The sequence below is a fragment of the Microtus pennsylvanicus genome, chromosome 1 (assembly GCF_037038515.1).
Source record: "Microtus pennsylvanicus isolate mMicPen1 chromosome 1, mMicPen1.hap1, whole genome shotgun sequence".
NCBI classification, from domain to species: Eukaryota; Metazoa; Chordata; class Mammalia; order Rodentia; family Cricetidae; genus Microtus; species Microtus pennsylvanicus.
Genome location: NC_134579.1, coordinates 129,116,411 through 129,138,368, shown reverse-complemented (window position 1 = coordinate 129,138,368; position 21,958 = coordinate 129,116,411). Strand labels below are relative to the sequence as shown.

At 38.3% G+C, this 21,958-nt stretch overlaps 1 protein-coding gene across 3 annotated transcripts in view; it reads right to left on the bottom strand.

Annotated features, from left to right (window-relative positions):
* The window catches only part of Uri1 (URI1 prefoldin like chaperone), a 57,025-nt gene that overhangs the window by 25,856 nt on the left and 9,211 nt on the right, over nucleotides 1-21,958 (bottom strand). The window contains exons 1-2 of one of the 3 annotated variants that reach the window (XM_075984250.1): nucleotides 19,324-19,341; nucleotides 9,609-9,643 (exon numbers count right to left, since the gene is read on the bottom strand). The exons of 1 other annotated variant lie outside the window; for it this stretch is intronic. Coding sequence is in view for 1 of the 2 variants with exons in the window: in XM_075984239.1 (XP_075840354.1) it covers nucleotides 9,609-9,643 (35 nt within the window). In the remaining variant the exon portion in view is untranslated. Of the gene's footprint in view, nucleotides 1-9,608; nucleotides 9,644-19,323; nucleotides 19,342-21,958 lie in introns of those variants that run through there. One more of the 3 variants, XM_075984239.1, reaches the window with a different exon arrangement.

Here is a 21,958-nt window from a genome sequence, read left to right as displayed (position 1 = left end):
GTAATAGTTCTGGCTGTCCGGAAACTCACTTTGTAGACCATGCTGGCCTCCAACTCACAGAGATCTGCCTGCCTCTAAGTTCTGAGTGCTGGGGTTAAAAGTGTAAGTCACCATACCTGGCTTTAAATTTTTATTTTATTCATTCATTCTCATTCATTCATTCATTTTGTTTTTTCAAGACAGGATTTCTCTGTAGCTTTGTAGCCTGTCCTGAAACTAGCTCTTGTAGACCAGGCTGGCCTCGAACTCACAGAGATCCTCCTGCCTCTGCTCCTGAGTGCTGGGATTAAAGGCATGTGCTACCACCGCCATGCAAGATTTTATTTTTTACAAGAATATTTAGCCTACATGTACATCTGTGTACTACATGCATGCTAGTATCCTCAGAAGTCAGAAAAGGACATTGGAGTCCCTGGAACTAGTTATAGATAGTTGTGAGCCACCATGTGGGTGCCAGGGATTGAGACTGAATCCTCTACAGGAGCAACAAGTGCTCTAAACCACTGTGCCATCTCTCAAGCCCCAATACAAATTGTCTTAAGAACTAATGTTAAAGATTGGAGAAGGTTAGCAGCCACAATGAAGGCATAGAACACTTCTATAAATAGCCCTAACCTTAAAGCATTAAGATCAGGACAGATCCTATGGGAAATATTTATTTTCATAGAAGTGTAACAAGTCTGAGAGAACAAGCTAAATGAGGTGTGCGAGTGAGTATTTAAAGGTGAAGTATGCCAATGACTTGCTCTGAAATACCTCAGGAAGAAATGAATTAATGAGTAAGACATGGCTAGTGTATAATCAAGGCTCAGTCCAACTCTTCTGTGCAACTGAATATTTCTGTAACAGACTATTTACAGGGGTACAGGAGAGCATGAAAAATACGTTTTTAATCTTTCTCTTATTGGGAAAAACACTTTTGTAAAAAGAAGTAAGCTCTACATCCCTTGTTCCAGCAAGTGATGTGCTCTCATCTCCATCTTTAAAGGGAAGAAACGAAATCTCTGCTTAGAAAAGTAGAATCTTCCAAATGTACTTATGCAGGAAGACATAACTGGCAGATAATACTAACACTAAACTGTCTTCTTGAAGGGGGTCTCCTATCGCTCTTTCCCTATACCTAACCTGCTAAACAAACAAAGCAGTAAGCTTAAAAGCAAAGGGCTTTGCATTAGTGCAAACATGCAGGTTATTATCTTCAGCCAAGAAACAATTATCTGTTGTTTCTAAGAAACAATGAGACCCAAAGCTTCTGAAACACACAGGACTCAACAGCAGCTATTTTTAGTTCATTATCACCATTTCAGAACTATCCTATAAACATCTAAGAAAGCCTACTTTGGATCCAATTCACCAGATATTCACTCACTCCTCTGCAACTGAGCCTTGGGCCACATCACAGAGGCCATCACTCAAATCTAGCAGGCCTTTCTAAAATTTGCAATCTGTCTGCATTAAAGCGCCACTGGCTTGAAGGGTCCCTGGGACACCTCCAGAATTAAGAAAGTAAAGGAAAGTTCAGTTCAGGCATAGATACAAGCAGAGATTCTCTCTCATTGCTACAGCAAGAAATAACAACTGTCTTCAGTGTCCTCTTACGTCTAAGGAAGGTTTTAAGTTACATGACAAAATATGAATTCTTGAAGGAAGGACAATTCTTTTCTGTGAACTGGTAGGGAAAGGAATGCTCCTCATTCACAATTTAAAAGTATTTGTATAAAATCAGTGGCATCATTACCTTTTTTCCTAAATAGTCACAGCAAAATACTCAGAGACTTCACTTAATTCGGTAATTAAAATCTACCTTTAAAAAATTTAAGGTAAAATGGAGACATGTTCCTTTTTATGACTGCATCACACTGAAGAGCTCACTTCATCAGAATATGCTGATGACCTAACACATGTTTCTTATGTTTTATTAGTCACCAGAAAACAATAAAAATAATCTAAAGATAAAAAAGATAACCTCGGGCTGGACAGGTGGCTCAGAGGTTAACAATACTAGCTGCTCTTCCAGAGGTACTGAGTTCAATCCCAGCAACCATATGGTGGCTCACAACCATCTGTAATAAGATCTGATGCCCTCTTCTGGAGTGCAGACATACATGCAGGCAGAACATTGTATACTAAATAAATAAATAATCTTTTTTAGAAAAAGATAACCTATAATTTTACATTAGCTTAACAAATTATTGAGAGGCAGATCTAACTACCACTCCAATAGACCTCATCCACTTAATTCCGCACAGTGGCTACCACACAAGAGACACACAATGAAGCTAGAAGGACAATGTGCTCCCATGTTCTCTCTACAGCCAACCACATGGACATGTCACCTGAAATTTGTCAGCCATCTTTAGGGGCCTGTTTCTTCATTTATAATTAATATTTTGCTCTAAATATAATCATATGTAAATTAAAAGTAGAAGGGGAGTTCTAAAATTACACAAAAGTGAACTGATTTTTTAAAAAAAATCCCCAAGTTGTCAAGTTCAGCTAAATTTATGATATTGGGACTTGACATGGGTGTTGGGAACAGAACCTGTACTCTGCAAGAGTAGAAAATTCTCATATGTGCTGACCCATCTCTCCAGGCCCCACACCTGGAGGTTTTTAAATAATACTGTAAACTCAGAAAGAAAATCTTCCTAAACATAAGTCTGTCATTTTTATCCCCAGAAACTAATTTTCTTACATCCAAAAATATGACACAAAAGCTTGGAGACTACTAAAATAATTTCAAATTGTAATTAGAAATCATTAAAGAAAAAGAAAACAAAAATTTCTAACCTGACCTCTATAGCACAAATAAACACATAACTAACTACTAATCTTAAAATAATAAAATAAAATGTGGCCGGGCGGTGGTGGCACTGCCTTTAATCTCAGCACTCAGGAGGCAGAGGCAGGTGGATCTCTGTAAGTTTAAGGCCACCCTGGTCTACAGAGCGAGTTCCAGGACAGCCAGGCCTGTTACACTGAGAAACCTTGCCCCGAAAAACCAAATGAATAAATGAATGAATGATTAAGTAAATAAGTGAAGTGAAATGTTTTTAAAATACTGGGAAAAAATAGTTTCAGCTATAAGTAAATTTCTTTACTATTTTATTACAACTTTCTATAATAACTAAGCATGTACTCACCTTATAGTCAGAAGAAAAATTAAAAACTAATTCAGGATAGGGAAGCTGGATCAGATGGCTCAGTAGTTAAGAGCACTTACTGCTCTTGCAGAGGATCTAGGTTCAGTTCCTAGCATCCATGTCAGGAGATCCAAAACCACCTGAACTCCAGTCCAGAAGGTCCAAGGCCTTCTTCTGGCCTTCAAAGGTACCAGCAGGAGGTGCACATAAGTAAGTGTAAGCACTTACACAAAAATAATCTTCTCTAGTAAGGTGAGCATCCAAACTGCCTAGTCTCCCCCAAAGGCAATAAGTGCAGTAGGATCAAAAACCCACTGCGATTGTTCTTGAGTTCTCAGTAGTCCTCATTGTCCGCTATGTTCAGCTAGTCCGGATTTATCCCATGCTTTTTCAGACCCGGGCCAGCTGGCCTTGGTGAGTTCCCGATAGAACATCCCCATTGTCTCAGTGTGTCCTTACGAGACCTGGATAGAGGTGGGCAGTCCTTGGGCTTCCCACAGGTCATGGAACCCTGATTGCTCTTCGAGCAGATGAGGGAGGGGGACTTGATCGGGGGAGGAGGAGGGAAATGGGAGGCGGTTGCGGGGAGGAGGCAGAAATCCTTAATAAATAAATTAATTTTAAAACAAAGTTACCGCAAAATGGAAGAGAACGCTGCTGTTAGTTATATCAACTCGGCAAATAAACTCTGCTTCCTCCTTTCAAAAAAAAAATAATCTTCTCTGAAACATTACATACAGAAATCCTCAAACATAACCCCCAATCTAGGAGGAGGTGGTGTTTGATGTTTGATAAAACATCAAACCTACAAAAACAGAGAAAGAGATCTGGACCCACTGTACTTCCTCTTCCTCCCCACTATCCCGAAGGAGCCTTTCCGTGGTAACTGCCCAACTTCAAAAGCAAAAGCAGGTGAAATGTCCAGATAATGTTGTGACTGCTCTCTGCTTCACTCAAGGGGGGGGGGGCAGAAGGTTCTATATAAAGCAGTGACCAAAACCATAATCTATTAAATAGAAACACTGAATAATGAAGTCACTGTTGTGAATAAGTATTTATTTCTACAAGTATGCAGACTACACAAAATAAAGTAAATTTCATATACTCTCATATGAAGGTTGTAGGAAAACACTTTCAAGTATTCACAGGAATTGTTAGGAAGAAATATTCAGTGATGCCAGATATGGTGGCTTACACTTATAATCTTAGCACTTGGGAAGCTGAGGCAGGAGGATGACTGGGACTCTGGGAGCAGCCTGGGTTCCACAGTAAAATCCCACTCCACCCTGAGATACCAAAAGGTGTTTATGGGACAAATTCTTCCCTCAACAGCATCAAACAGACAGATATGCTCTCTACTTTGTATGTATGTATGTGTGTGTGCATAAGATAGAAGCATACATGTGTGTATGCATTTCCCATCCTAATAGTAAAGCGGAGTTTTCAGAAAGGCTTAGGATTTTACCTATTCACGTATGTGTTTCTACTTCCAACTAAATACTATGTCCATAAACTAAAACAAAAACTAGTATCCCCAAATAGTAATTTTTATCCATTTTTAAAAGTAACAAATATCAAGCATTTGTTTTACAATTTCTCTCTCAAAACTCATATGCTCAAGTGTTTTCAAGTTCATCAAATTTAAGCTACTCTTTGCAATACTAAACACATGCACAAATAAAATACTGTATTTTCATTTTAAGTTGGCTCTGTGTAATTTAATACTAGATTTCTTCACTACCTAAGATCCTCTTATAAGCCTTAAAGAAAATAAGGTATTTTTTTTTCTTTTTAATTATATGTATGGTGGTTGTGCATGTAGTGCAGGTGCCCAAGAAGGCTAAGGACATTGGATATCCTAGAACTGGAGTTACAGGTGTTGCAGCCGCATGATATAGGTGCTGGAAAACCAACTTGGGTCCTATGAAAGAGCAGTATGTACTCTAACCACTGAGAAATCTCTCTCCAGCCCACAAGCAAGCTATTTCTACACCTCCATTGCATACAATCTATGGTTATAAACAAGGCCTCCATGCAAATGATTTAACTATGTATGCCCCATCCACAGGCACTACTTTTATCTAATCCCATAAGCAACATAAAGCAATGAGTCTTTCTTGTAAGACCAGGCCAACAGGAATCATCTGCCTTAAAATGGCCATAATTTTTTTGTTCTAGCAAAAGATAGTCATTTCTTCACCTTCTGAATCTGTCTGGCTCTCTAAGTTCCTCTGAACATCATAATGTGGCCTTGCAGCTTCCATGATGTCATATAAAAGGAAAGGATGCTGGGATAAATGCCACAAACACACAGCAAGCTCTGCTAACAGTGCTACTCAGCCTACGATGCCCTTCAACATAGGCAGCTGAATCCTGTGATGCCAAGCCTGTGCTTTCAATGCTAATCAAGCTGACAACCTCTGACACTAAGTGATGGACACCTACAGGCTGACTATACTGCTCTTCACCACAAAACTTATTTAAGAGGCACACACAGCTCTAAGAATATGTTGAGAAGCCAGGTGGTGGTGGCACATGTCTTTAATCCCAGCACTCGGGAGGCAGAGGCAGGTGGATATCTGTTAGTTCGAGGCCAGCCTGGTGTACAGAGCTAGTTCCAGGACAGGCTCCAAAGCTACAGAGAAACCCTGTCTCGAAAAAGAAAAAAAAAAAGATGTTGAGAAAGCCAGCTTTCTGCCTGATAAAAAGATACCGTGTGACTGGGCATGGTAGAATTCCAGTACTCTAGGAAGCTGAGGCAGGAGGACTGCCACAAATTCCAGGACAGTCTGGGACATAATGGAAGATAAGACCCAGACAAACAAATAAGATGGCATGGACATGAAACATTCACAAATGTGTACGGAATAGTTAAGATTTTTATTCTTTTGCCTTATTTATGCAACATCGCTAACTTTCCAAAAAGACAGAGTATCTACTCTTAGTTGAGTGAAAGGCTGAACACACACAGCTGCTCTGCAAAGTCAGGTGGCAGCATACCTGCCTGAAAGAAAGCTGCAGGTTCTTAGTGTAACTGCTCCAGGCTGCAAATGACATAACTCAAATGCTGTACAAAAATGTAAGAAAAAGGGCTGGAGAGATGGCTCAGGGGTTAAGAGCACTGGCTGCTCTTCCAAAGGTACTGAGTTCAATTCCCAGCAACCACATGGTGGCTCACAACCATCTGTACTGAGATCTGGCGCCCTCCTCTGGCGTGCGGGCATACATCGAGGCAGAATGTTGTATACGTAATAAATAAATAAATCTTTTAAAAAAAAATGTAAGAAAAAAAGATGCAAATAATCCCCACCAGCTGCAAGTGGACCAAATAGTAGACCTCACATTCATATTCAAGGAGAAAATAAGTCTGTGGCATCTTACATTCCTGTGTGAAGTAAAAATGATAGACAAAAAAGGCTTTGGGCTTGTTTGTTTGCATTTAGTTTTAAGACAGGATTTCCCTGTGTTGGCCTAGTTGTTCTAGAACTCACTCTGTAGACCAAGCTGGCCTCGAACTCAAAGAGATCTGTCTGCCTGTGCCTCCCAAGTGCTGGATTAAAGGCTTGCACGACAATCACATGGCTAAAAAGTTGTATTATTTTAAAAAATTTTAAAAGAAGAAAAATTTTGGCCAAACTGAAAACCACTATTAGTATTAACAGAATTCTATATGGTTCTTATCCTCTAGATTCAAATATTTCCTTTTTTAGTTGCTCTTAACTGAACAAATACTATTAATTTCTTAGTCCATCAGAGTCCTGGAATTTAGTTTTCTCAGTCAGTCCTAAAATGGCCCCAGGCTTCACTTCTATTTTTCTACAAATATTTTTACTTTTTGTCCAACATTTTAAAAAAGAGTATTTTAAAGCCTAAATTGTATTCTTTTTGTCTCTAAGTAAAAGAACCCTTTTAAATTACACATCAACACCACTAGCAAGAGTTGCATCTTTCAAGTCATTTACTTTGCTCTTCCTCTTACATTATCAGATATCCATGTAGATGAGGGCATAGCTACTTAAACGGCACTTTAGACTGGCTAATGCCACTAGTCAAAGAAGTAAAAGCAATTAGCTTTTAAAAATTGTACCTAAAGCATGTTTAAGAAGGCTCCAGATGCTGGGCGGTGGTGGCACAAGCCTTTAATCCCAGCACTTGGGAGGCAGAGGCAGGTGGATCTCTTTGAGTTTGAGGCCAGCCTGGTTGGTCTGCAGGAGTTAGTTCCAGAACAGGCTCCAAAGCTACAGAGAAACCCTGTCTTGAAAAACCAACAACAACAAAAAGAATGGTTCCGGTCTCTGAACTTCCTCTATTTGTTCCATACACCAGCAAATCGTCAAAAAAGAAAAGAAAATTTGCCCTGATTTCTCTGTTTAGTGTCCTACTAGGGCTGAGTCTTTTAGGTTGGAAAGATCAGCTCAGTCTTGCCAGTGGCAGGAAGGTCTTCTCTGCCTGAAGGTGTGAGAAGTAATGACAGTACAAGATCACCACAATCTCTGAATTCCTACTGCCTGACTTTGGTAACAAAGTGGACACTTCCTTTTCAATTTCTGAGCATATTAAATGAGTTCAGAATGCACTGGTCATTTCGATTCTAGCAGCATTATATTATATATAGGCAAATAAAATACTGTTTCCTAAGTCCTGTCAGAAGTGATTCAGAGCAGAAAAAAATTTAATGAGGGAAAAAGAATTGTAATCTTTAACATATAAACAAGGTATAATAAACTTTAAACTACTGTATAGGCAAATGTGCCAGTCTTCTGTTGTTTAGAGGCCTTTAGCACACTGAACTGAGACGGAGGGTATAGGAGCCTGCTCTGGCCTAAGTGTCGGGACTCCACCTGTCACTACTCTCCAGATTCGTACACTGCACATTGCAGTGCTATTTGTAAAGAAAATCGTGTAGATGAAACATCTACAAATTCCACCTTCACTTATTCAATATTCATTAATGAACTATTCTGTGCCAAACACAGAAGGAAAGACTGAGTGGACAGCAAGATGAAAACATGTCCATCGTCCTCAAGAATTCTCCACCAGAGGAAGGATTTTACCAAGCAGGATTTTAATTCCAGGTTCATGCATGCTGGAGTCTGTTCTAAGTGAATGCATCCTCTTCTTATTTCTGAACCCCTTACCAAAACCAAGACGCACATGTCCATGGAATGAAATTGCCTCTAAGGGTTACTCATAAATACGTCACTTTGGCCAAATCTACAAAAGAAAAGCTTTCTCTGGCCAAGGGCTTGCACACACTTCGCATTTTAAGCTGAAATGAATGTACAGTGCAAAGTGAACGGTCCATTATGGAAATGTTGACAGACCTGCACCACCAGTGGATGCAATTACAACACTGCATTTATTGAAAATTAACGAAGTCCGGGATTTTTATTTATAAAGTGGGTATTATTAGTTTTAGATTGGTTTCCACAAGCCAATAGTCCAAATTGAATAAGATGATGGGTACAGATTGCACCAATCTTCACTCTTATCCACTGCTTGCAGCCTATGTGCATTTAAACCAAAAACATTTGATATACACTAACTATAAATTATTTCCTTGGAAATCTCTCAGGCATGAAGAAAAAGCCTTTTAAAATAAATTTAAAATATTATATGCTTGATGGTGTATAACCGAAGGTTTAATCTCACCACTAAAGGGGCAGTTACGATGATTTTGCAATAACCCTGCAGACAATAATCAAGACAGCTCCTGTTGTTCTCTCAGTAAAATCTTCGTAAACACAGCATGGATAGACTGTAATTTGATATCTGTAAGATCAACAGCCATACCTCATGACAACTCCTAATATAAGATTTTATTCACCATTAAATTGAGCGTTTTCCTCAGAAGCAATAGAACAGAAAGCACATTATTTACCAGGCATTGTCCTATTAACTATAGATTAGCACATCAAAACAGACATGCTTTCTCTCTAAAAAAAAAGTGCAAGCCATAAAGCAGGCTCTAAAATGCAGATTAATTTGCTTTATCAAACTTGAGAAAAATCTGTGTCCTATTTCCAATATTATTTTTTCCAATATTATTTTTAAACAACTGATTCCAATTATTTTCTACTACAAACATTAAGAAATATCCCCAAAACAAAGTTAAGTTCAAAAACAAATGTCTCGGTTTCTACTTCAAAATGAGATTAATATTATTCAATTTTTGTAAATGAAAAGGAGGGATTAGAATCCAACACAGATGCTGACAAAATTTTAGAAAATTGGTACATGTGTAACTCTGAGAAGGGTTAAAGACAATGTAAATTAGTATCAAAGACATTCAAAATGGAGATCACTATAATTCAATTACTGCTTTCTCGCTCTCTCCTACACAGCATGCACACACACACACACATGCACACACTCACACATATACCCCGGTGCATATCGTTATTTAAATACAAGTAGGGACTCCCTCTGTATTTCAGAATTATAATAAAAGCATCTTTCACTCACCAATGCTGGATTTTCTGTTGGCAGTTAGTGACCACCTGTCATGAAAACAGACAACTACTCATGAAAAAAAACAGGGCTAGGCATAGAAACAGAAAATCAGCATCAGAAAACTATAGCAGTGTCTTTACAGATTTGCTAACACCTCAGTGGACATTTTTATTTGTCAAAGGTACAAAGATGGGTATGTTAGTTTTTAAGCAATGCACTTTATCACAGCCCTCTAACGCAGGCTGATAACTGCAGAACAAATTACAGCTTTCCAATTCAGACTTTGGTACAAAAACTGCTTCATAACTATTAGGTGACATATGATATAAGATAACTAGCATTTTGTACAATCTACAGACCATTTTCAATGTTACATATTTTCTAGAATACACAAATATTATAAACAACAAGAAACTAACGTAACATCCACATTTCAGCAGGAAAAAAATGACTGTAGTGAAAATATTTTATTTTGTCAGCATATCTCCAAATGTTTCCACCTGTGATTTTTAGTCTGATGTATTAAAAATGAATTCTTTTTTCTACTGTTTTCAAGAAGAAATACTTGGGATAAAGGGATGCTCTGAACAGCTCATTCCCCCCACACTGAATTGTGATAAAATGGTATGCACTTGACACCCAATTTAAGCTGTTTATAATATTAAAAGAATGGTATTACGCATAAAAGTTATGCTTCCCTTTAAGATATTTCAGTAGATTCTCAAATACTAAGAAAATAAAAATAACAATCATCACAGGAAAATGCAGTCAGAAAAAATTACAGTTAAGCAAAAATTTTTAAATTAATACTATTTTCACAAACTGCTAATCACCTATTTTTGAGTTCCCATCCATAAAAACTGTCAAATATCAATCTAGAGTGCTAGAGCAGCATTTAAAGACAGGGAAACTACGGCACAAAAGGAGGCCACATGGGGAAGACAGCAGCAGCCCTAGTTTTAGTTCCAGGTTCCCAGATCAATCCTATTTCTTGATTATGCAAAATGTGTCACACACACCCCAAAAATCACATTTCTTTTAGTGTTGTCACTAAATTCCTCTATTCTAACATTTAATTCAAAAAAACAAAAAACAACCTGTCCTCCCTTTTGGACATTTTAAATAGTAAGGCAGCAATCCCGACCCAAAATACATGCTGTAATCAGATACTCGGCCATACTGCACATTAACTCAGCATAAAAAGTCCCCACAGAATGTAGATCTGCAGTAAGTATCAATCACACAGCAACACTTAATAACAGTGGTAATATATAATAGAGCACTGACTTAACATCTGTAAGAGTCTACTAAAGTCACATCAGTCCATATCACTGTTTCTGACTTGGCAGGAATTATAAAGACAAACAGAATTAGATATAAATTGAAAAAGAAAAAAAACAAATCTTTGCAAAAAGAAAATTTATGAAGTTTCTATTTAAGAACCCCACTAAGATGAGACCCAAAAACAGTCGGGATGTTTCCAGTCCTAGCAGGAGTGTTTCCAAGCATAAAGTGAGCCAAAGCACAGAAAGAAAAGCCCTGCAACCCGTAAGAGCAGAGTGTTCATTAACCTCTACATGATAATCCTTTCGTAGCTGCATATTAACTAGTTACATATTCATAATCATTTACATTATTTAAAGGACCTTCGATGAAATTTTCTAGGCTATATCCATTAGTAATGGTGTTAAAGGTCATGGAAGATAGTCTACTTAATGTTTCCAGGAAGCCTTTTTAATTAGTAAATATGTAAATTTGGCACACACGCTTTTCATGTTTAAAAACAAGTCACTGGTAGCATGGCATGTGTTCTTGCCATCAGGCACACAGCTCGTCTGCCTGGTTCTAGTCACCCTTCCTCACTCCCCACCCCTTTTCTTTCCTAAAATAGTCCCCCTAAGCAGACATTCAAAGACAGACCAGCAACAAAACTACTGTACAAGCCACATTCTCACTACCAAAATACTGCTTTACGTATGCAGTCTTCCTGGGTTTCACACAGCATTCACAACATCACACACAGTGGACAAACATATACAACAGAAGCAGGGCCCTGGAAATTAGAGGAAACTATTTCCAAAGAGGCAGATATGGAAATGCATGGAATAGTGGGTAACGAGTTTCCTGTGACCGAAAGCATAACTATATATGTACACACACACATATCATCAAAAAACTATTTTTCAAGACTTTTTTTTAATATAACTGCCAAGGGGAAAAAATTCTAAAAAAAGACAAAATCCAGATTTAAAGCACCTGAGTTGTAAAATCTGACTTTTCTGTGAAGTTAATACCAATTTATGTAATTTCTTCTGCCATGCTAACTTCTTAAACTATTAAGTGATGATAGTAAGACAGGGGTCTGATTCTACAGGCAAGTCACTAAAAATAAGCAAAACAACAAAAGAAAGGTCCCTATAGGTAAACTGATGCCAACTTTGTTTTGTTTTGTTTTTTTAAAAATATTATGCCTGAAAAGTCTCTGTAATGCTTTATAAAAATAGTTACTTAGTAGGCTTGTATTACTAAAATAATTAACCTAGGAAATTCAATATAATAACTAAACATTTATAAATATATGTTAACACAGTAATATAGCAGTAAGGCCACAGTAAAGAAAAGGGGCCCTTACCTGACAAAGCCCTGTTTAAACTATCATTAACAACCCTGTGAATATACACTCATCTGTGTACATTTAGGTACAGACCTAAGACTTCATATGACAGTCCATTCAAACACTTCAATGACACAGATCTTAATCTCTTTGAAAGGAAAGGAAGCATGCTTTCTGAGATGAAATAACTTGTCCCAGAAGTGGCCACATGAAATCCGTTCTAAACCACAACTCTCTGACCCCAAGTGCACAAGGCCTTGGACAAGTCTGCCTCCAACCTGGAAAAGTGTAACGGTGGCAGGAACAGCTGCTTCATGCTTCATCTGCGGTTACTGCTGCCACTTCTCCATGTCCTCAACACAGCACCCACATGTTCTGTTACAAAGAGTCAAAATCATGCCTGACACACTGTATACTGTAAAAAAACAATAAAAAATAAAGACAAAAAACTAACAGCTTGTTGTTCTCCTTAGAAATTGATTTTTAAACATTACTTTATAAAGGAATGAGAAGGGAGGGTTTAACATGCGGTAAGCTCTCTTGTGCTTATTTGTTTATGCTATTTATTTTGATAACGGACCACAAGGGGGCATCAACCCATTCGAGCTCCAAGTGCAGCACAGCTGCAGGGCAAAGCTGGACTGATGCAGAGAACCCGCAATGTTATGTGCACTTCTAACCTCTGATCCTTCTCTCAGGAAGGCTTCGCTTCACTTCTAAAACTGCTTGCCCTACCTGCAACTCAGATTCTTCCTGCATAGGTTACTGTATCAAGATCAGTTTGGAAGCAGCTCTGCAGGCTGTCCAAATTCATTAGGTCAGCTTCTCTTGCTGGACTTCAGTTTCAAGACACATCTTCCCATTAGGTTGTTTAACTGCTCACTGCACTGGAGCCAGAGGATGCTAGGCAAGCATGGTCACCTGAGCGCATCCTAAAGGATGAAAGAACCTTTTCTAAAATGGCAGGCTGTCTGTCAACTAAGGAGAGAGCTATGCATCCCTACAACAAAGAACTGCATAAAGGAAGTGTACTTTCAACAAAATCAGTAACAATTACAACTTTGCTGTGCTGGTAACACAAAGCCTGCAATCCCAGTACTCAGGAGGCTGAGACAGGGGCATGGAAAGTTTCTGGCCAGCCTGGGCTAACATAGCAAGACTTTGTTTGTAAAAACAAAAATTCAGAAAATTACTCATCTTTTAAATACAAGTGAGTCAGGATGTAGTAAGCAATAGAGTAAAGAGCAAGAGACTGAGGGTTGCTGTAGTAAAACCAGCATGAGGGACAAAAAAACAATTCAACTTTGGACAACTTTATAGTTGGCATACACCCAAGATGAAACTACCACCAACTCTCTAAATGCTGTTACACCACAGCACTTCTTAAAACACTTAAAATGTTACTTAAAAGTGTTAGCTTTCCTCAATTCTCTAATGCAGGACTGGGAGATATTCTTCCAGTACTCACCCACTCCCCTCACCTCTCCTGCCTGGTGCCTGTCTTGATACCTTGTTTGTCTTCCTTACAGCTTAGGGCTCTTTTCCCTTTTATGATTTATCTCTCACAACCCCAAGTACTCTGGTAACACACACCTTTCTCATACTGAAAACTGTGGGAATGTTTACATTTACAATCAGTAGCACTTCTAAGAATGAAGGCACTGTCATGTTCCTGGGATTACTGAAATCCACAAGCCAAAAGTTTCAGGAACAGGTTTTATTCACACTTAGAGCTTAGTGTGTTTTAGAGCACACAGATTTAACTTGGTAGAACGCTTGCCTAGCATAAATGGAACCCAAAATGCAATCCCCAACCCAATGATGGGGGCATACACACCCATAATCCCAGCACTGGGAAAAAGAAATTAAGTTTAAGGTCTTCCTCAGCTATAACTAATCTTCCAATCATAATGCCTTGTCTCCAAATAAGAAAAGAGTCTGTTACTGAATGTCCCCTGTAAATATAACATGTGCAATGAAATCTGAGTATTGCATATCCCATTACAACAATGTGTGGCCATTTTACAGACCTAAGATAACTCTGTTCTCAGTGCTTTGCAAGTTTTATAACTACAATGGGGCTGAACTGTACTTCTGGATCTGAGGGCTGCCTGGACAGCTTATATGCCTATTACTTGATGAAATATCCATCATTCCATGTCCATTTGCATACCTTTCTATAAAAAGCTACTGTTTCCACTAAAAAAAAAAAAAAAAAAAAAAAACAGGCCCTTACAGAACTACTTTTGAGCATATATAGCCCCAGAATGGAGAAGGCCCATGCCTGCTGCTACCCAAACCAATTGATCCGTTTCAGATGTGAGAACCAAAGTAATTAGAAGGGGTGAGGCGTTCCACAACCAGGAGACATCTGAAACTGCAGGTAACAAAGTAAATGTGCAAGAAAGCAAGCAACACACACACATAAAACCACCCTGACTGGGCTGGAGAGATGGCTCAGTGGTTAAGAGCTCACCTGCTTGTCTAAAGGTCCTGAGTTCAATTCCCAGCAACCACATGGTGGCTTACAACCATCGGTAATGAGAGATCTGGTGCCCTCTTCTGGCCTGCAGGCATGCATGTAGGCAGAATGCTATATACACAATAAATAAATAAATCTTAAAAAAAAAAAAAAACCACCCTGACTTCACAGTCAATTTTTGCAGAAATTCCTTTCAAGTATTGCTGTGGTGTACAACTGACTTAAGACAGCCAGTGAGGTAAAACTTGTCACACAGATTAGGATAACATACCTACCAATACACTCAAAGGAAACAATTCATTAAACAATGAATACAAACAGTAAAGGGGAGAGGGTACTAGTAATACGAAAGCAAAATTAAAGCAACCTGAAATTCCATTCTGCACTTTAAGATACACCACTGTCAGTCAGACTGTTGGAAAGCTAAGTTATTCATACAAGTTCAAAGCTCGCTAAGAACTGGAAACACCAGATAAATAAGAAAATCACACTTATCAAGGGAGCCAAGAGTTGTCAAAGTAATAGAAGAGGAACTAGGAATTTAGAGGAAACTGGGAAACAAGAGCTGATTCCCATGATGTGGTTTTAGGCAATTCTGTGCCTAGGCAAGAGTTGAGCATTTATGGCTGGCCCTGAGCAGACATCCACAGCTGAGGACAGAAGCAAGCAACAGAGTCTGACAAAGCAAATAAACAAAATGAGACCTGTGAAGATGTAAGCTAGTTTCCATTCAAGGACGCCTGTCAAAGCCTGAAGCTAAAAGGGCTACAAAAAAATTAAAAATAAAATAAAAAATGTAAAAAAAAAAAGCTAAACCAAACCTTTGGGAAGAGGTAGAAATGAAACAAAAACTAAGGAGTTCAGAAGGTTCGAAGAAATGTAAACAAGCTGTCCTCTCAGACAAAGTCCCAAAGGAACTAAAACTAGCACCACTCACTGCAGCAGGCACTTGGCCCTCACTCCATTCAGCACCTGCCAGGAGGAGGCTAACCTTGGCTTCCTCATACTCTGCCTATCTAAAGGCAGGTGAGGCCTCTCCCAAAGGAAGACACCATCTTCAGACACATCTACCAACCCTGCATTTAACCTAAAATGACTACAATGCCACAAAATAGAAGCACATGACCTGAGAGCAGGCAAAAGAAAGGAAACAAAACAAAAAGATAACTATCTGGACACTGGTGTCAATAAAACAGGGTACTAAAATTAGAATGCACATGTCAAAGAGGATACAAGAAAAGATGGAAAAGTTAAGAAAAGACAGAAAAATTTTTACTGGAAAATGTCTTTTGAAAAAAATTAAATTTAAATAAAAATGCTATGGCTGTGGCTCTAGCTCAGTGGCAGAACACCTGCCAAGCAAGTGCAAGGCCCTAAATTCTTTCACCAGACAGAAAGGGGAGGAAGGGAAGAAGAAAAACAGACAATCAAAAAGAAAAATCACACAACTGAAGTTTTTAAAAATACCAGAGCCAACATTAAACAAAGACTATGCAAAACATAAGTTAGTATTTCTTAACATCTGGACACATGATATAGTTAGTGATGAAAACCAAGAAAAAAAAATTGGATATAGCTGAAGGTGAGAAAGATGGCATAAGCTTTCAAAGGAGCAACAAAACTTAAAGTTAGAGCTAACTTCTGCATAAAATGCCAGAAACTGCAGACAACAAAATAAAATCCTGAAGTGCTGAAAAAGATAACTGAAGAATCTAGCATTGGTAATACATGCACCGCAAAGACATTCTCCAATGTGAAGGAAAATCTGAAAGATTTTCAACAGTTAACTGAGAATTCCACACCAGATTTTCATTCTTCATTAACAGAAACACAAATGAGCTTTCTTCAGCAGCACACATGCAGAAACTCCAGAGCAACTTGGAGTCATGCAGGTCACAGGGGTGGGGGTCAAGATGAGTACTCGCCATGTGCAACAATTAAATACAGCATTACAATGAACAAAATGCACACCAACGAAATGTACGGAAACAATATTCAAGATGTGGGCAGGAGCCACGGGAGCCTTGAACCTTTAATCCCAGCACTCAGAAGGCAGAGGCAAGTAGATCTCTGTGAGTTTCGGGCCAGCCAAACCTATATAGTGAAACTCAATCTCAATCAATCATTATGAGGAGGAGGGGAAAGGAAAAGAAAAGAAAAAGAGGTAGGGTAAGTACATGCTGGACCCGGATAGTAGAAAACCTAGTATCAATTTGTAGCACACTGAGTATTAAGGTAGACACAGTACACTGTACTAACAATGTACCTCAATGGTCCATTAAAAGACATTAATAGCCAAAAGTAACAATAAAGTTATGTTTAATTCATCCAAAGTCAGCATAAAGGGGAAACAGTAAAGAAACAACAAGAAACTAGCTAAAACAGAATGACAGTGAGAGACCACTTCATATATCAGGCTGGCCATCATTTAAAAGACAAAACAGAAAACAAGTGTTGTTGAGGATGCAGAAAAACTGGAGCCACTGAGAACTGCTGCTGGGAAGGTCAAGTGTAGAGTCATTGTAGAAGTCATGAGGCAGCTCCTCAACCCCAAACACAGATGTGCTCTATGATACAGCATTTTAACTTCTCACTGCACCCAAAGTAAACAGCATAAATGTGTCTATAGCAGCATTATTCACAACCTTCAAAAATGGAGGCAATACAAGTGTCCACTTATAAAAAAGTATCATATAAAACAACTTCTAATACACAGTAGAATACAATGAAATACTGCTTATCCTTAAGAAGGAGTACTAATTCTAGACCTGGATATGCCAATATGCTAAGGCAGAAGAATGAATCCCAGGCTACTCTAAAACACAAAGTGAAACAAACCTGGAGATCGGGGACCTCCTTCCCAGATCCTGTCTCAAAACCCAGACAAGGCTGGAAAGGTAGCTCAATTGGGTAAAAGCATTTGCCATACAACCATGAGGACCTGGGTTTGAATTTCTAGAATCCACATAAAATTCAAACACACACGCACACACCTGCAATCCCAGCTAGTCTAGTGTATGTGAAGGGTAAACTCTCTCACTCTCTCACTCACAAGGTTTCGGTTCTCTGAGAAGGGCAAAACAAGTGTCTCTCCCAACAAAGGGCTATTTATCCACAATACAGGGATGAGAAAGAGAACAAACACAAGGCCTAAGCCAGCCTCACCAATGTCTCAAGGATAAATTCAGCAGCCCATTTCTGAGTCACAGCCAAACTTGACCAAGCTTGTGCAAGTATGTCCAAAAATGATAAAACTAAACTTAAACCAATTAAAGGTATACTAATGTAACTTAACCCATCATTTTTGAAGTGACCTAACTGTTCCTAAATTTCCCCTAGCTGTCCTTAAAAGGAGCCTGCATGCTCCTCTCAGGGTCGTCACCATTTTGTACAGATAAACAATCCCGCATATTCTGGTATAATAATTGTTCTTTGCTGTTACATACTATTTGAGACTGGGGTCTTCCTTCAGCGTTTCCTCGGACCCTACATATTCAGCACCTCACGGCAAACAGACACTGTCTCAAACAAGGTGGAAGGCAAGGATCAACACCTGAAGTTGTCCTGACCTCCACAAGTACACCATGGCATGTGCATAGCCACATTCATAAACACACAGAAAGGTACACACAAGTACACACCATACACACACAACAGAAGGGGAGACTATGATAAATGCTACAACAAGCTTTGAACATATTACACACATCCAACAAGCCAACGAAAACAGGGCAAAACTATATGACTGCTTACATGAGCTACCTGGGTTAGTCTAACTCAAAGACAGAAAAGCAGAGTGGTGTTCATCAATGGATGGGAGTAAGATAGAAAACAGAGTTACTGTTAAATGCCACAGTCTAGCTTTCTAAGAATAAAAAAAAAAGGCTTAAAGACAAGTGATGTCCTTTTTACCACAAATTTTAAAATAAAGAGTAAAACAGAAAAATGATAAATTTCAATAGTATTTAGACATTACTGCTCTAAAAGAAAAAGATGTCAACTGAAAATTAAAACCACAACTACATGCTATTATAAGACACATACTTCAAATGGATACTGAAGTTAAAAATGACATCACAAAAGACATACTAATATCTAATAAAGGCATTATGAAAACATCTTCAAAGATGGTAAAATAAAATTTCAAAATGGTAAAGAAGTCCACTGACCAGAAGTTACAACAATCCTAAACTGTACACAGCGAACATTACAGCTTTATAAACATAATGAAGTTGATGATACACATCTCTTGATAACCCAAAGTACCAGAAAAAATGGCCATAAAGTACTTGAACAAAACATTCAACCAACTGGAGCTAGCAGAAGAGATACTGAAATCAAAAACTAAGGAATTAAATCTATCTGCAAAAAAAAGAAGACAAAAGAAAAAAAGTATTTGCCAAGAAAAGACCATACATTCACCCATAAAACAAGAATCAAATTCTAACTTTGCAATTATATGTTCTTAGACCACAATAAGATTATATATGTGAGCTACCTAAAGTAATAAGAAAAGAGCAAAATGCAAAAGACCTAACAAAAAGTAGATATTAATGATCTTTAAAAACAAGGGGAAAAAACCTTAAAGAAAAATTAAAAGCAGAAATTTATGAAGGAGAAAACATACTTACAAAATAGAAAAATCAACAAAGCTTAAAGCTGATCCTTGAGACAATTTCATTGCCTGATAAACTCCTAGGAAGACAAATAAAATTATAAATAACAGTAATTTTAAAGACCACTTCAAACTACTGGTTTTAAAAAGACAGGAAATAATATCATATGTATGAGATATTATATTATATAAATATATGTTTTATATTTATACACACACGCACACAAAAAGGGGAAATGGTGTAGGAGGTCCTTCTATCTGTTATCCCATCCAGCGGGATACAAACAGGGGTCCCTAATAAACCTAGGGGAGAGGAATGGAAGAGCAAGAGACACGAGAAATGACGGCAAGACAGTATTTCTGATCAAACCGCCATTTAATATTTCCTCAGAAGCCGTTATATCGCAAACAGGCAAGGGGGAGGGGAGATGTGTCAGGTCTGCTGGAATTCAGGCCTAGAGACATCCCTAGCTGATAAGTAAATACTGAGAGTCTATGATTGTTGACTAACAAAGGAAAATGCTAATGTTTTCTAAAAGCCTGGTCCCTGCAGGTCTCACTAGGCTAATGTCCTAGGTCCGGAACTTGTGAACTTAAGATGGCTATAAACAAAATGCAGATCTCAAAATACAGGTCTTTGCTTTCAGCAATCTATGTGTTGCTTTCATTGGTTAATAAAGAAACTGTCTTGGCCTGTTGATAGGACAGAACTTAGGTAGGCAAAAGACAGAACTGAATGCTGGGGGAAGAGGCAGAGAGAAATGCCATGGATCCGCCTAAGACAGACGCCAGTTAGAATCTTTGCCGGTAAGCCACTGCCATGTGGCAATACACAGATTAATAGAAATGGGTTATTAATGTAATAGTTAGCCAATAAGAAGCTAGAGATAATGGGCCAAGCAGTGATTTAATTAATACAATTTGCGTGGTTATATCTGGGCTAAGCTAGCTGGGCGGCTGGGATTGGGTCCCCCTTATTACACACACAGACACACACACACAATCACTTTCCTAAACTTACACAGTAAGAAATGGAAAACCTGAATAGCCCTTTAAAAAACAAACTTGTCCATGTTTTTAAATCTCCAATCTCTAGAAACTGTACTAGGCCCAGACCATTCCATTAACAAATTCTTCCAAATACTTGTTATACATACTATCAATAGGGGTAGAGATGACTCTGCAGGTAAGAGCACTCGCTATTCTTCCAGAGATCTCAGTTCAGTTCCCAGCACCCACGCTAAGTGGCTCACAATTGCCTATAACTCTAGTTCCACAGGATCCAACAGCTTCTTCTGGCCCCTAAGGCCACCCGCATGTTTGTGGTGCACGTAAATTCATGCAGACACACACAAATAAATAATAAATTTTGAGAAAACAAATGCTGAGGGGGGTAGGCATAGTTAGTGAGAATGTACATTAGTGCAACCACTATAGGAATAAGCATTGAGATTACACTTACACACAAACCAAAAAAAAAAAAAAAAATCATGTTCCAACTATGCCACTTCTTGGTATATAAAAGATACATACTTAGCCTTTACTGCTGCACTAGCCACAACAGTCAAGACATGGAGTCAGTGTGATCATCAACAGATGACTGAATGAAGAAAACGGTACATAAAAATACTATTTGAGGTAAGGATGTAGCTCGCTTGCACCACCATGCAAGGCCCTGAGTTCAATGCCCAAGATACCATGAAGCTAGGCATGCAGCCATAAACCTACAATTCAAGAACTCTCGAAGTGAAGAGGAAGATCAGAGACTTAAAAGTCATCCTTAGTTACACAGGCAGACCCTGTCTCAAAAAAGACGCTATTCAGCACTAAGGAAGAAAAAAAAAATCATGTTGTCTGCAAGAAAACGCATTCATCATGTTAGACAAAACAGGCCAGTCAGACAAATTTTACACAGCTTTTGTGGGGTTTTAGGATTTTTTTTTCATATGGAAACTACAGATTGGGGTCAGAGAAAAACACCAAAGCAGAATGGAGACTATTGGGGAAGAGGAAAGGAATGGGAGCACACAAGAAGGTAGTCAAGGAGACAGAGAAAAGTACATTATATAAAAGAGGAAATGGCAGTGAAACCTGTTATTTTATAACTTTGTACGACAAATACTGATAACATGAAAATTAAATTTAAAAGTTCAGTAACAGAAAATGATGACTACGTATACAGTAGAGTATTAGACGACTATAAAATAGGCTAAGGTATCTATCTCTAGGAGCTAGAACAATCCCAGGTATTACGTTTAATAAAATAAACAAGAAGCTAAACAGACTGTGCTACCTTCTGTGTAAGGAGGAAGGATGGGATAAAGGGGCATATAATTATACTTGTTTAGTTTAAAGGAGGGAACACAATGAGGTAATCAGAAATAAAATAGTTATCTATAAGGGCATAGAGATGAAAATAAATTTCTTATATAGTTGTGATTTTGAACCATGTAGTGTTTTATATATCACAAAAGTGAGAGATTAAAAAGTAAATACTAATAAACTCAACACAATACAAAAGTTCACCTCAGAAGAGTCCATTCTGGAAGAGCTAAAGAAACTATAGAGAAAATCCTGCATTTTAGGTTTTCAAGGTGGCTCAATGTTAAGTTGTGCTCGATGAACAAACCTGGAGACCCAAGCTCAAGCCT